This window comes from Leopardus geoffroyi, chromosome B1 (genome assembly GCF_018350155.1).
Source record: "Leopardus geoffroyi isolate Oge1 chromosome B1, O.geoffroyi_Oge1_pat1.0, whole genome shotgun sequence".
Classification (NCBI taxonomy): Eukaryota; Metazoa; Chordata; class Mammalia; order Carnivora; family Felidae; genus Leopardus; species Leopardus geoffroyi.
In genome coordinates this window covers 35,667,525-35,683,477 of record NC_059327.1, presented here as the reverse complement: position 1 = coordinate 35,683,477, position 15,953 = coordinate 35,667,525, and the positions used below count along the sequence as shown (strand labels likewise).

The 15,953-nt window shown below is 43.4% G+C and overlaps 1 protein-coding gene across 2 annotated transcripts in view; it reads left to right on the top strand.

The window, feature by feature from the left end:
• Window positions 1-8,590, top strand: part of XPO7 (exportin 7) — a 40,819-nt gene extending 32,229 nt beyond the window's left edge. For both annotated transcript variants that reach the window (XM_045457944.1, XM_045457932.1), the window contains exons 22-28: window positions 892-974; window positions 1,200-1,414; window positions 1,657-1,795; window positions 3,822-3,982; window positions 5,089-5,187; window positions 5,855-5,982; window positions 6,983-8,590. In XM_045457944.1, the coding sequence (XP_045313900.1) occupies window positions 892-974; window positions 1,200-1,414; window positions 1,657-1,795; window positions 3,822-3,982; window positions 5,089-5,187; window positions 5,855-5,982; window positions 6,983-7,076 (919 nt within the window). In that variant the 3' untranslated portion in view covers window positions 7,077-8,590. The remainder of the gene's footprint in view (window positions 1-891; window positions 975-1,199; window positions 1,415-1,656; window positions 1,796-3,821; window positions 3,983-5,088; window positions 5,188-5,854; window positions 5,983-6,982) is intronic.
• The last annotated feature ends 7,363 nt before the right edge of the window (window positions 8,591-15,953 follow it).

The window sequence follows — 15,953 nt, the reverse complement described above, 5'->3', positions numbered from 1 at the left end:
AGAGTGGGAGCAGAAGGACTGCACAGGAAGTAGATAGATTCAGGGCATACTGTAGAGCTAGATCTTGATGGATCCAGTGTGGGGAGGAAAGGAAAGAAGAATCAAGGAGGACTGTTAGGTATGAGGCCTTAACCAACTAGAGTCATTAAAAAGACCAACTAGAAGCTCATTTAAAAGGTGGAGCAAACCAAAGAAGAGGTCCTCTGGTCAAGAGAACAGTCAGGAACTCAGAACTCAAGTGTTTGTTTTTTTGTTTTTTTGTTTTTTTTTTCAAGTTTGTTTATTTATCTGAGAGAGCATGAGTGAGGGAGGGGCAGAGAAGGAGAGAGAGAATCCCAAGCAGGCTCCAAGATGCCAGCACAGAGCCCGATGCGGCTTGAAACCGTGAAACCGTGAGCCAAACCCAACTGGGCACCCCAGAACTCAAGTTGTTTAAAATGCTTGCCTCACCTACTTTGTCCTGTAGCATTCGCAGTCCCTTTGCCTCTCTTCTTTTATAAAGTGGTAATAGTGCTTGTACCCTCCCTTAGTTGCCACCAAAGCTATAAAGGTAAATGTAGATTAATGTCTGACGAGCTTTGAGTTAGTACTACCAAGAAATGACTGTTGTAGAAACTATACTTTAATCAAAATGGACAATTTTAAGAGTAATTTCATCTGCCTCACTTTTTTTCTTTTAAATGCTTTCACTTTGAGAAGCAGAACTTGAGTCTAGGTGTCAGTCTTTAAGATACAAGCTCTGTCACAGGTTAAATATCTTTAACTTGGTTATTCCATGTTAGGATAGGTAATCTGCACATCTTAGTGCAAAAAGAATCACCCAAGCCTCAAGTATCCCAGTCTTCCAGCAACATACCCCTGACTTTTTCTCCTTCTGTGTTCTCTGCTCAGATCCCAGCGGCTCCAATTTGACGTCTCTTCCCCCAACGGCATTTTACTCTTCAGAGAAACAAGCAAGATGATAACAATGTATGGTAAGGGCTTTAGAGGAGCATAACCCTGGGAATGAATTCCAGCTCAGTCGCCCTAGTGTATGCAGTGTAGGTCTCAGGCTAGCCCTGGCAATAACCAGGACAGTATTACAATGCCAGCTGACACCAAGGGCCTTTGAGTAAGAGGGTTGAGTTGGTTACAGAAACTATCAGTTACAATGTGGTTGAATAAATAATATATTACCACATGTCTGTCTACTCACTCAGGCAATCGCATCCTGACACTAGGAGAGGTCCCAAAGGATCAGGTCTATGCACTGAAGCTCAAGGGCATCTCCATCTGCTTCTCCATGCTGAAGGCTGCCCTCAGTGGGAGTTATGTCAATTTTGGAGTCTTCCGTCTCTATGGAGACGATGCCCTGGACAATGCTCTACAGACCTTCATCAAGCTGCTCCTCTCTATTCCCCATAGTGACCTCCTGGTAAGCCTTAAGCATCATTGGCAAGATCTGAGCCCCTCATCTTGTTTGCGTGTTTTTGTTTGGGGGTTTTGTTTGTTATTTTGCCAACACTGATTGAATATTTCTCTGGAGAGCTTACGCTAGCTCCAGCTAGCTCTTTTGTCTTCCCACCTGAAGGGAACTGAGCTGTTTTATTTAAGATCTTGCTCCCTGCATATGGAGGTGCACAATGCTAACCTGATTTTTGTCCTCTTTTCCCACAGGATTACCCCAAGCTTAGCCAGTCTTACTATTCACTACTGGAAGTCCTGACCCAGGACCACATGAACTTTATTGCAAGCCTGGAACCTCATGTCATCATGTATATTCTCTCTTCCATTTCTGAAGGACTTACTGCACTTGGTGAGCACCCGTGTCGGTTGGTTTTAACCACTTAACAGAAAAGGAGAATTTTGCCCCAGGATCCAAAAGGGTTACTGCTTTGGGGGAATTGGCCTTAACCACAGAGAGTATAAGAGTCATGAGTACATTCTCATCCAGCAAATATTTACTGACCCTGTCCTGAGGACCAAGTACTGTGCTATACACTAAGGATACAGTAGTTAACAACACATAGTCCCTGTCCTTTAGGGGCTTTTTATCTGGTGGATGAGGCAGACACATAGACAACTGCCTATTTCCTATACTTTTCTGCTTACTACAGTGAGGACGGAGTGCTGAGAGAGCTGCCAGGAAGCATACCTAAACTAGTTTTGAGGAGGTGAGGTGGGGGTCAGACAAGGCCTGGCTGAAAGCATTCATATCAAAGCATAAACCAAAAAGGTGAATGGGCAGTATCAGGTTAGTGGGGAGGCTTCCCAGCATCAGGAACTGCAACTACTAGCACCTACAGCCCAGAAAGAATCAGGAAATTCAGATGGCAGGTACACTGGTGCAGAAGAGAAGAGGGGTGGGGGGAGTAGAGCTGGAAAGAGATGGCAGGGGGTGGGGGCAGGAGGGCACAAAGGCACCCGTAGTATCTGGATGTCTGGATTCTAACCTACCGCAGTTGGAGGCTATGGAAGGTGTTCACACAGCCAGCTTCACAAGTTTTTCCCCCTACTCCCATCTGGTTCCTGTCAACCCTTTTGTTCCTGGGTACCTTCAAGCAGTCTTAATAGGTGTATATTAGGTGTGTATGTGTTCAAAGAAGAAAATACTTTTTTTTTTTTTTTTTAGCCTTTATCCATTTTTGAGCAGAGAGAAACAAAGCATGAGCTGGGGGGAGGGGCAGAGAGAGAGGGAGATACAGTCTGAAGCAGGCTCCAGGCTCTGAGCTGTCAGCACAGAGCCCAACGCGGGGCTCGAACTCATGGACCATGAGATCATGACCTGAGCCGAAGTCGGATGCTCAACTGACTGAGCCACCCAGGTGCCCCAAAAATACATTTTTTATAGTACGCTGAGCAGAACGTAAATGGGAGGATTAAGTCAACTGCAAAATAATCACCATATATTGCAAATGCATATTGGATGACTTGGATTGCCTACATGGTGAGTCATCCACACCTCCATGCCACCCTTTGATACACATTTACCCCCAGCAGGGTGCAGAGGCATATCTAGGACAGTCTAGCCAAGGGATCCAACCTGGCTTTGGAAGGCTGTTTTATAGCTCCTTAAAAATAGAGGGCCCTCTGTATAAACAGAAACAGAATGGTTGACTCATTTAAGGGTTCATCCCTCAGTGCCCTGGCCTGTGCCTCACGTGGTCAGAGCACTGTCTGAAAGCTCTGCTGCAGTGTCCCCTTTGTAAATTACACAGACGAGTCTGCAGCTCCCACAGGATGCCTCGGAAACCAAGAATACGGGTCCTCTGACAGACCAGGAATGTTGCTAGGCAGTGCGAAGCTGTGCCACCCCTGTAACTCAGAGCAGAGGCTTAACAACTCACACTTGGATTCTCCTCACGGCCGGTCCAGTTATTAGCAATATGATCTCTAGACTTTGGTTTATTCATTTGTAAAATGGATCACCTACCTCCCAGAGTTCTCAAGAGGATAAATAAGAGATAATACCTACAAGGTCCTTATTAGCACAATATCTGGCACAATGGAAGTACTTGCTATACTAAATTGTTTGTTATTTTTTAATGAAGCAGAAGACCTACATCCATACCACCTGAGTCAATAATGTCAATATCAGTCATTTATATTGTCTATCACCATACACACACTCTCAGACTTAGGATCGGGCCTTGCTATCTGATGAGGGTGAGAGGCTAATGGGAAGCACCCAGCACAAGGCGTTGACTGAAACGGGTGCAGTTCCCAGTCTGCCGGGGTACCTCTGCCTCTATGGGATCTCGGCTAAGGGCAACCCATGTTTGCCTGGGTCACCGTCAGCAGCTGCGTATCCCTGCTCTAATCTGCCCCTACCCCTCTTCCAGACACCATGGTATGCACAGGCTGCTGCTCCTGCCTGGACCACATCGTGACATACCTCTTTAAGCAACTGTCACGGAGCACCAAGAAGAGGACGACACCTCTGAACCAGGAGAGTGACCGCTTTCTGCATATCATGCAGCAGCATCCAGAGATGATCCAGCAGGTAAGGAACATGAGCATTAGGAGGCATTGTGGGGTGTTCTACAGTGGAAGACCCTCTCTGGGGGAGAGGAAAGGCCAAGCAAGATGCAGAGTCTTACGTCTCACCAGGATAATGCTGCCGAAGTGAAGTTTACACCTTAAAATTACAGTGGATTTTGAGTTTGCTGAGCAATCATCAGACAGAAACAATATGAAAAAATCAGGTTCTGTCTGAGTTGTTCTTCCAAGTGTCACACCTACCCCTATGCCTTGGACCTGTCCTCCTTCTACAGCAATGACTGTTGCCATAAGCGGGGCACAAGTTAGCAGCACCCAGCTATAAAGCTTTTACTCCCATTTGCAAAGTGGGAACAGGAATGCAGGACAGAGGGAAATAACTGACCACACAGAGATCAAACCATATGTTTGCCATCGTTTTATTTGTATGCTGCATCTTTGCAAAAATAAGATTTGCAAAAATAGATAAGGAAAGGGGATCAATGGAATTATTTAGCTTTTAGCTACTAGTCTCACCTTTGTATTATTCTCTAAAGAAACTGAAATAATTCACATTCGTATCACATCCCCAAAATGTTATAAAAGCTGTCTCTGGGGCACCTGGGTGGCTCAGTCGGTTAAGCCTCTGACTTCAACTCTGGTCAGGATCTCACAGTTTGTGAGTTTGAGCCCCACATTGGGCTCCTTGCTGTCAGTGTAGAGCCTGCTTGGGATCCTCTGTTGCTCTCTCTCAAAAATAAACATTTAAAAAAAACAACTTAAAAAAAAAAAAAAGCTATCTCCTCTCAGACAAGTACCGGGGAGCTACAGTGCAAAGGGATTTTACCTAGTATGATCATGTGTGACCCATCCCATTCCCCACAGAAAACAGGGTGAACTGGAAAGGTCCATTTTAAAAGGAAATATTAAACCAATTTAAAAAGCAAGAAAGGAAATACCTTAGAAAATTTACCTCATAATAGAAGATTAAAATGAAACTTCATAAACTATTTGCCTGGTTTACTCCAGACAGAAGAGGCCTTCAACCCAATAAACTCTTCTGTTTGGAATCTATAATTCTATCTTGGGTAGCTACCCACTAGGTCACTGCCTCAGATTCTCCATTTCCAGATGCTGTCAACGGTGCTGAACATCATCATCTTTGAAGACTGTAGGAACCAGTGGTCTATGTCTCGGCCCCTACTTGGCTTGATACTACTTAATGAAAAGGTAAGAGAGCCAGAAGCATGGGCAGACACATTTAGCTATCATTTGCCAGGGCACTGTGGGGAACGTTATAGGAACACCCCATGATGGTAAAGCAGAGGGAAGATAGCCTGTCTTCTGAGCATGTTCTGTTCATGGTTTGACAAGTACATAATCACTTAACTGTTAGAAGTCACCATGTATAGCAATTCAGACAAAGGTAAAGGCTGAGGAAATGTTACCAGAAGGGAATATACCTGGAGATCAGACCACCTGTGACCTAAATTCTAGCTCAGCTCTACCACAAACAAATATAAGGAAGTCTAGAGATTCCTATAAAAGAAACCAAATCCGGGTCACCAGTCCGGCTCAGTTGGTGGAGCATGGAACTCTTGATCTCAGGGTTGTTGGTTCTAGCCCCACATTGGGTGTAGGGATTACTTAAAAGATAAGATAAAATCAAGAACCTGGATCAGATGACCCTTAGAGTGTTTACAAATTTAAAACTCTTGATTTTTAAGTAAGATGAAGATAAATTATCTGGCAAGTACTTGCTTGAATCAAAAAAGGTACCCAGTTTTGGTAGATAATTCTGTTTCTTGTTGGAGAAGAACATTCCTTCCACCCTGCAGAAGAGGGAAGGCTAATAAGCCTCATCTCTCCTTACCCTGTCTCACTCCTTGCCCCACAGTATTTTTCTGACCTAAGGAACAGTATCGTGAACAGCCAGCCACCAGAGAAGCAGCAGGCTATGCATCTGTGTTTTGAAAACCTGATGGAAGGCATCGAGCGAAATCTTCTTACGAAAAATAGAGACAGGTGAGTGTAGAGAGCCCTGCCGAAAAGTCATAGGCAGTTTCTCCAGTCCGCGAAACAGGACACTCCTTAACAGTCTTTTAGAGGCCATCTAAAGCAGTGCTGTCCAATAGAAAAGCAAGCCACATAAGTAACTCTAAATTTCCTAGTAGCCACATTAAAAGGGGATAAAAGGAAACAGACAAAATTCATTTTAATACATTGTATGTAACTTAATGTATGCAGAATATTATGTCAATGTGTAATCCAGACTTAAAAATTTAGAATTTTAACATTCTTTTTATTTTACTAAGTCTTCAAGATTCTATATATTGTACATTTAACAGGGAATCTTAATTCAGATGCTAACTACTCATTTGAAATGCTTGATTTGTATTTAGACTTCATAAAATTTACAGTTGACAAAGTAGATTCCCATATTCAAGTATACCGAACATACTTAGAAATTGTCCAGTAACTGAATTGAATGTCAGGTTTCCCTGAATTCAAGTTTAAATTTGATTTCATTTTTAAAATGGCATTTTAATTTAAAACTAATTAAGATACAATTGGGGAACAGAATTTTAAATTTCCATGTAATTTGATTCAGTTCTTCTGTTTTACTGGGTACATTTCAAGTGTTCAGCAGCCATGTGAGGCTAGCAGCTACCATATTGGACAGGTCTCCGGCATTAAGAAAAGGAAATAGCTTCATTTTCTTCACACCCTCACTGTGTGAGGGTTACTTCCCACCTCTGTCAGATTTTCCTGTTGTGCTGTCACGAGTTCAAGGCGGCCCTCAAAGCCCCAGATTTGACCAGATCTCCAAGTCTACCACAAGGTTGTCAGGTAGAAAGGGGTGCAAAACTAGCTCAACTTTCCCTTAAGGTCTTAAGACCGAGGTTAACTGACCTTAGATTCATGCATTCTGCCTTTCAGTAGCCACTTCTCTGCCAGAAATGTTTTAGGCAAGACCTTTCCCTTCCACCCTACTCCCTCAACCTACGATTCATCCTCTCTGCAGGTTCACCCAGAACCTGTCAGCATTCCGTCGAGAAGTCAACGACTCGATGAAGAATTCCACTTACGGCGTGAATAGCAATGATATGATGAGCTGACACCTCCTTGGACTCTACCTGTACAGAGCAGCGTCCCTTTGGTCTGGCCCAGAGGGGCAAACAATTACAAGGGAGAGGGCCTGGCTGATCCTGGCCCCCTCCACCAGGGGTGTGGGGAAAATGGCAAAGGTCAACTAGCTACTTCCCCAGGGAATAGGGATGTGAGTGCACTCACTAGGGGGCAGGGTGCTGCTGGTTCCTGAGGGGATTGGGTGGGAAGGGTGGTGGGAGGAGATAGAGACACAAATGTGTGAGACTCCAGCCCCTCCTCCTGGGGCCACCCCAGGGGGTGGGGGAGGAACCCCCAGTGTCCTGCCACAACCTGCCTTGTATAAACATGTACATTTTTTCATAACATTTTGAACAAGGTTTATATTGACTCAAGTTTAAAAACAAAAAGTGTGACTGAAAAATTTTTACAGAGTCTAGTGCACCAATGCTGATGTGAGGGGTTGTGTATGCGAGTGAGAAAAAAATGTGTATTCTGGTGGCCTGAAGCTTTACTGGACGAGGATGTGTGAACGTGCAGAGATATATTTAGTGACACAGTGTAGAGAGGCAAAAAAAAAAAAAAAAAAGGTAAAAATTCCAAATGTATATTTTTTCTTATTGCCCTTTCCTTGCCCCCAAAATTATCACTTCCTGTTACTGTATTACCCTTGTTATTAGGAACTCTAAGCCATGTGGAGCACCATCCTTTCCCTTCAACCGTAGATGCTGCCCTAGGTCCGTTGGCCTCTTGCAGTGACAGACAACTCCAGCTAAAAGTGTTTGGTGTTCTTAGCTTCATCCTTTTTCCCACTTTGCTTATCCTCATCCTCAGACAGATGCCTCTTGCTTTTATAAGTCAGATGTAACTCTATGATTTAGGGTTCTCAGTCTCTGTAAAGGTAGAGACCAGAGAGAAGGAATTGAGCCAGTTGCTCTCCTGTTGAGCGATTTGGATGAGTCCACCAGAGGCCTGATTGTATGGCCGATAACTTTGAGTCTTCCCCAGCCCTTGAGGCAGTGTGTGTGGATGTGTGCGCGTGGATATTTATATATGTACCCTGCACTCGTGAATGTATGAACTGGAGGAAGTTACTACAGTGGAGGGGTTCTTAATAACAAGGTCTGCCTAGCATGAAGTATTTAACAATCTCCCACCCTTTAAAAATATACATTTTTATAAAATAAAAACCATAATAAATGTTTTGAATATTAAAAAAATTAACCTACAGAAGAAAATTAATGGAGAAAGCTATTTGCCTTGTACTTTTTCCACAATTGCTGCTGCTAGTTGTACGCATCTCTAGTTCAGCTCTTGCCCATGGGACACTCATCAATTAGGTTTTATCTTTATTTCTCTCCTCTACCCCCAGAAACAAGCCTGTTAATTTTTTTTTCCTTCTCCTCTGGCGACTGTGTGGTGAATCCTTTCTTGCGTGATCAGGTTGCGGATAGACTTGTAAGGGTGTTTGCTGCATACAGTGTAAGCATTGTGACCGCCAATAAACTTCAATGGTTTCTACTGACCTGGCTTCAGCGATCAAGTCTAGTGTGTCTGTAGGGACATGTCTCACTCTAAACACACTAAGATGTTTGAAACACACATTCTTAAAAGCCAGTAAATGACAGGTTCGTCTCACCCTTGTAAAATTTGCTTGTTTCTCATTCAACTAAGTCTGACTCCATTTCTTTTAAAAGTATGATTGTTTTAGTTGATACATCTATGCAGATAGATATAAATAGATACATACAGTGCTGATGTCCACAACTACAAGAGTGAAGCCACTCTACCTCTACTATCAATCGGCAAAGAAGTAATGATTGCAGAAAGCCCAGTTTTGTTAACGTCCTGATCCCCGCTCCTCTTCTGTGAGCTGGGCTTCATTCATTAGACCCTGACAGGTTCAAGGGTAAGTTTTTCACTGTACTATGCAGGCTTCATGGGCCAGAATTATCAAATGAAGAACCCTATAGTTAATGAGGGCTATTTCTCATCCCCATACTATGTAGTACCTAGGTATAAGAGAACTTAATTACCAGAAACACTGTATCTTAATGGAGATTTACATCCAATGAATCACAGGCTCTAGAGTGCCACTCTTGTCTACCTTATCTAGATGTACTGCTACCTATGTTTGCTGTTTCAGTGTTCTGGGTGGTATCTTGGTCCTAAGTTATCTTGAAGGCAGAAATGTGTATTCTAATGACCAGAAGGCAAATAGAATGGATTTATCTTAGCCAAGTCTATCTCTAAGCCTAAGAGAAATATAAAATGGTCAGGCTTCATTAATATGCAAAACACACCAGTCACATGCCCCAGTGACCTGGAATTCTAATTCTAATTCTAATTTACTACAGTAAATGAGACAAAATAACTTTCTCACTGGTACTTGAAAAACCTCCTCTGCCCCAACTATCCTGAGATGTTGCTTGATCAGCAAAATGGCAGAGCCCTCCTTTCCCTTCCACAAAAACAATTTTAGAGGCAAGAGACTCACCAAACATGGTGATCTCCTCAGCGCAGCCCTAATGCTGTCCAGTCATGACAAACTGCCATAGTTAAAATCTTCTACAACCACATTAAACTATTTAAACAGTAAAGCTGTTCCTTTCTTGACAGTTCCAAGAGGGGGCACCCCCAAAAAAGCCAAATAAGATTTTTTCTGGTCAAATTAGCAATTGAACATGACCCATCTTAATAAATGTGAAAGTCAGTCATCTTTAAACTTTGGTTTCCCCTCAAAGTCCTGTGCAGGCTTTATTCAGTCAAAAAGAGTTGTTTATTAGTTTCTAGGCTATCCTGGGGGACTATGGTTGTCAAGTCAGGTGTCTTTAGACAGTGTTTCCTTACACAAACTATACCTTACGTTGACAAAACACCTAAAGTCTTTACGGCAGATGACTAAATTGTATTATGTATGTACATGTTTTTTTGTTGCCTCTGCCTAAATAAGGGTTATCTATTCCCACTAAAGTATAAATCAGATGAAGAAGGATTTGGCCCAGGGTCAAATTTTAAGTTTTGATATGACTTTAACCCAATGTCATGAAGTAACAGGAATTGAGTGTAAAGAACCAAAGCACCTCTCTGTATCCATTTGCCACCAGCCAACCCTTCTCCCACCCAAGATTTTTGGCTTGATCTACAAACACACCTAAGTTGCCTTCCAATGCTGCCAAAGTGCCAAGTGCCACGACAAAAAAGGAAAGCAAAGAGAATACAGGGAACTTGCACAAGCCATAAATGTCTGTAAACATTTTAAAAGCCCTACTCTAGATATTTCAAAAGTAAATTTGAAAGGATAAAAATGTACACACCAACCATAATTAATACAACTACCAATTGAGTGCTAGGTAATGAATGCCTAAGAATTCTTGCCTCTGTAGCTTGTCTCCTGGGTCCATTACATCTATCTTGCAGTTTCTTAGATACCCTAGAATTCACTGGTCAGCCACTTTGGTGTATTTCAGGAGCAGTGGGTCAACTAAATGAATCAGCTGCCAGACCGTGAGACATCAGATGATCAGAATGGAGGACGGGATCAAGCTTAGAATATTAATCCCTCTTCCTCAGAAAACCCTTAACGGTTTTCAGGGTAGCCTGACTGTTGCTACCTGTTCATTTACCAAATACTTAGCATCCACTTCAGGACAAATACCTTTTTGATGGTCAGCAACAGAAAAGGAAACTCCAAAGCAAACAACATCATGTGCAAGGCAAATTCACTTCCCACTCTTTCGCATAAGATCCCTCAAGAGTACAAACTACAAAGCATAGTGAACAGTACTTACATTGTTACACAGGCATCACACACAATTATATTTTTAATTCTGTTTGATAACTATGAAGACAATTTATAATAGATCTAAGCATACAGGATTACCTATATGGGCCAAACCACCCCATTATCCGTTACAAAGGAATGAAGAGGGACAAGTGGGCAATCTCCTAACTTCTGCTGCTAGATAACAAATTCAGTCCATTCAAGGTCTGGAAGACAAAAACTAACTGGAAAATAGATTTGGCCTCGAGAAGCTCACGCCACTATACAGTCTGATAAAGTAAAAGGGTGGATGAATTTAAGAACCGTATTCTCAAAGTCAAAAAACTCAGCTCTTACAGACTGATTATATTGTGCAATGAAGGTAAAGCAACCTCTAGAGGCTGAATTAATTCAACTGAAAAATCAAAAATGAAACCACTTTTTAAGAGAGCAGACCATTATCGTTTTCTATTTATCAGTAAGCCCAGGGCCTACCCTTTAACACCTTGCCGTGTGCGACAGGGGCCACAAAGCAAACCAAGTTATAACTTTACCAACCAGGCTACAAACGCTGCAGTAGAACCCTTCCCTTCAACCAGGCATCTGCCTCCACATCCTATCTCGTGCATCCTACCTCCTTTTCCCCGTCTGCAGAACCCTCTCTTCTCAGTCTAAATTTCCATGCCCTTTGCCCACCTGCCGTTTTCAAGACCCCAAGTAGAACCCCACTTCCTCTCTGGAGTCGCTCCCCACTGTCCCTGTCTCCACGTCTTACGGCCTACTCAGGTTTGAGATATTCCTAGCCCCCCTTTCTCCCCTCAGCAGCTAGAATGTGCTCCTTACGAGTCGGGACCAGATGGCAGGTGAACCGTGGAGAGTAGCTGGGACTAATCTGGGTGAAGCCCCGGCAGCATGGTACGGACGGGTTAATCTCCATCGCTGCCACAGTCAATACCGAAAGGAAACGAGTAGAAGCCGCTAACATCAACCCCTCGAACTCACGAAGAAGAAAAGTAGAGTTCACCCCGACCCCGTACCCCTGCCCCGACAAACTGCCGCGCCCCGGAAGAGCTTCCACGCGTTCCTTCCGTCCCCGTCGCGTCTGCGCACATAGGCCCTGTCTTCCGGCATCTCCTCGGCGCCGTCGCTTGCCCCGCCTCTGCCGCCCTGCGCAAGCGCAGTCGTTACTCCTAATTGTTCTCGGCGGCTCTTGGTTGCGGTTGGAGGAGGGTTTGGCAGCTGGGTGGTCCTGGGACGTTCTTGGGGGAGGCGGAGCTGGGCTACTAAGGCGCCCGGACCTCTACCGAACCTTGTGCCTTGTAGGGGTTCGAGTTCACGAGCACCGTGGCTTCACACCTAGTATCTGCGGTAATAATCATAGAGTTACTGTTCAAGGACTTGGTTCATGGCTGGGAAGGACTCAATGAAGTGGGCAAACGGACTAAAAAGGGTGATCGATGGAGGCTCAGTATGCTCTGGGAGTACCAAGGAGCCCACCCCCTGCCCCCAAGTCGAGCCCTAGCAGAATAAGCCGTTTGGAAGAAGGCAGGGGGAAATATTCAGGCAGTGCAAAAAGCCGCTGCATTGTACACCTTGTACCTTTCTCGAAGGTGCAAAATTTGCACGGCTGAAAGGAAAGTGCACATGTCAGTGAGGGGTTGGGCACAAGAGATTGGGATTTAGGGGCTCCTGGGTGGCTCAGTCCGTTAAGCGTCGGACTTGAGCTCAGGTCATGATCTCACGCCTCCGGGCTCTGTGCTGACAGCTCAGAGCCTGGAGCCTGTTTAGGATTCTATGACCCGGTCTTGGGGCGCCTGGGTGGCTCAGTAGGTTAAGCGTCCGACTTCAGCTCAGGTCACGATCTCACGGTCCGTGAGTTCGAGCCCCGCGTCTGGCCCTGGGCTGATGGCTCAGAGCCTGGAGCCTGTTTCCGATTCTGTGTCTCCCTCTCTCTCTGCCCCTCCCCCGTTCATACTCTGTCTCTCTCTGTCTCAAAAATAGATAAACGTTAAAAAAATTTTAGGATTCTATGACCTGGTCTCTCTTTTCCCCTCCCCCGCTCAGGTTGTCATTCATTCATTCATTCATTCATTCTCTCTCTGTGTCTCTCAAAAAGAGAGAGAGAGAGGTTAGTATTTGATCCTAAAAGCCTCAAGTTTCAAGAGGCTACTTTGCAAAGCAAGCTAGTGATTATTCTTTGCTTAACCCATCAGCTAGTGGGTAATAAGGATTTGAACCAAGACCAGGACTGTGGAGGGAGAGCTAAGAAAGATTGGGGAGGTAGGGGGTGGAGGTTGGAATCAACACACTTTGTGACCAATTGGATGTGAAGAGTAAAGAATAGAGGATTCTAATAGAATTCTCAGGTTCTAGAATGGGGCAGCAACTGAGTCAAGGCAGAGGAAGCATGAGACAATGCAGGGATGAGTGCAGAGCTCTTGGTGAGCCTGAATTGAACTCTGATCCAAGGACACTTCCCTACTCTTGCACAAAACATAAGAAAACAGAAGAGGGAACACTTGCCAGTCATTTTATGAAACAAACATCTCCCTGATACCAAAACCAGACAAAGATGTTAAAAAAAAAAAAAAACTTTAGAATGGTATCCCTCGTAAATGCAAACATTTTTAATATAAGCAAACTTAATCCAAGAATACATGAAAAAGATAATACATCATGACCAAGTGGGATTGATCCTAGAAATGCAAGGTCGGTTTAAAACGTTCAGAAAACCTGGGGCATCTGAGTTGAATGCTTGATCTCAACTCAGGTCTTTATCTCAGGGTCATGGGATCAAGCCCTGTGTCAGGTTCTGTGCTGAGCGTGGAGACTGCTTAAGATTGTTTCTCTCTCTGCCCCTCTCCCCCACTTGTGTGCTTGCTCTCTCTAAAAACAGAAAACCAAATATTTCTAAAACAATTTTTTGATTCAGAAAACCAATAAATAATTCACTGTATCAACAAAATGAAAGACAAAAAGTTGATCATCTCAGTAGATAAAGAAAAAGCACATGACATAATTCAATACTCATGATAAAAAGTCTCAACAAACTAGGAATAAAAAGAAACATCCTTTACCTATTAAAAGACATCTATGACAACCTACCACCAACAGAATGTGATGGTGAAAGAGTGAATGTTTTCCCTAAGATTAAGAACAAGGAAAGGGCCACCCTCTCTTACTACCTCTATTTAACATTGTACCTCAGGTCTTAACCAGAGCACATAGGCACTTAATTAATTAGTTAATTAATAGTGCACAGTACAAAAAGGAAGAAGTGAAACACTATTCATAAATGTCATGATTTGGGGTTCAGAAAGCTACTGGAACTAATAAGTGAATTTAGTAAAATCACAGAATACAAGGTCCGTAGACGAAAACCAAATAGTATATTTCTTTTTTTTTTTTTCAACGTTTATTTATTTTTGGGACAGAGAGAGACAGAGCATGAACGGGGGAGGGGCAGAGAGAGAGGGAGACACAGAATCGGAAACAGGCTCCAGGCTCTGAGCCATCAGCCCAGAGCCCGACGCGGGGCTCGAACTCACGGACCGCGAGATTGTGACCTGGCTGAAGTCGGACGCTTAACCGACTGCGCCACCCAGGCGCCCCCCAAATAGTATATTTCTATACACTAAAACTATTAGGGGCACCTGGGTGGCTTAGTTGGTTAAGAGTCTGACCCGTGGTTTTGGCTCAGGTCATGATCTCACAGTTTGGGAGTTTGAGCCCCAAGTCCAGTTCCACCCCGACAGCATGGATCCTGCTTGGGATTCTCTCTCCCTCCCTCTCTCTCTGCCCCTCTCTCTCTCTCTGCCCCTCACCTGCTCATATTCCCTCTCTCTCTCTCTCTCTCCCTCTCTCAATAAATAAATAAACTTAAAAAATAAACTATTAGATGAAATTTTAAAATATATACTGCTTGTGGGACTTCTGGTGGCTCAGTTGGTTAAGCATCCAACTTTTGATTTCGGTTCGGGTCATGATCTCAGGGTTCATGAAATTGAGCCCCAAATTGGGCTTTACACAGGCAGCTCGGAACCTGCTTGGGATTCTCTCTCTCTCCCTCTCTCTCTGCCCCTCCCCTGCTCTCTCTCCCTTTCTCTCTCAAAATAAGTAAGACTTTAAAATGAAATAAGATATATATTATTTGCTATAGCATCCAAATACATGAAATACATAGGAATAAATTTAACAAGATATATAACAAGTATATATACACTAAAATCTGTAAAACACTGCAGAGGAAAATCTTTAAACAAATGCAGAGATCATAACATATTCATGGGTTGGATGACTCAAAACCGTGATGTCCTTTCTCCCCAAATTGAACTATGCTTTCAAAGGAACCCCAATAAAAATCCCAGAAAGTTTTTTTGTAGAAAACGGCAAGCTGATTCTAAAATTTATATGAAAATCCAGGCACTTAGGTGGCTCAGTCAGTTGGGTGTCCAATGATTTCTTCAGCTCAGGTCATGATCCCAGGGTTATGGCATCAAGCCCCGCTGCAGGTTCTCTTTCTGAACCTGCGTGGGATTCTCTTTCTCTTTCTTTCTTTCTCTCTCTCTCTCCACCTCTCTCCGACTTGTGTGCTCTCTCTCTCTTCAAATTAAAAGTAAAATAAAATTTATGTGAAAATGAAAAACATCTAGAACAGCCAAAACATTTTTGAAATAGAAGAACAGATTTGGAGAGCTCAACTACCTGATTTCAAGATTTGCTCTAATGCTACAGTAATCAAGACTGTAGTGTTGGCACTATGGCAGACAGATCAATAGAACAGAATAAAGTCTAGAAATAGACCAACATGTACATGGTTAAATGATTTTCAGCAAAATGTGCCAAGGTATTTCAATAGAGAAAGGCTAGTCTTTTCCAAAAATAGTGCTAGATGAACTGGGTGGAGATCCACTTGAGGGGTAAAAGAAATGAACCTGACCTTTAGCTAACACCACACACAAAAATTAACTTCAAATCAATCACAAATGTAAAAGTACAAGCTCACACCACAAGACTTCTAGAAGAAAACTTAGGAGAAAACTTTTACAACCTTGGGTTAAACAAGATTCCTTCAAATACCAAAGCCATGAGCCATTGGACTTCGTCAAATTTAAATTTATCTGCT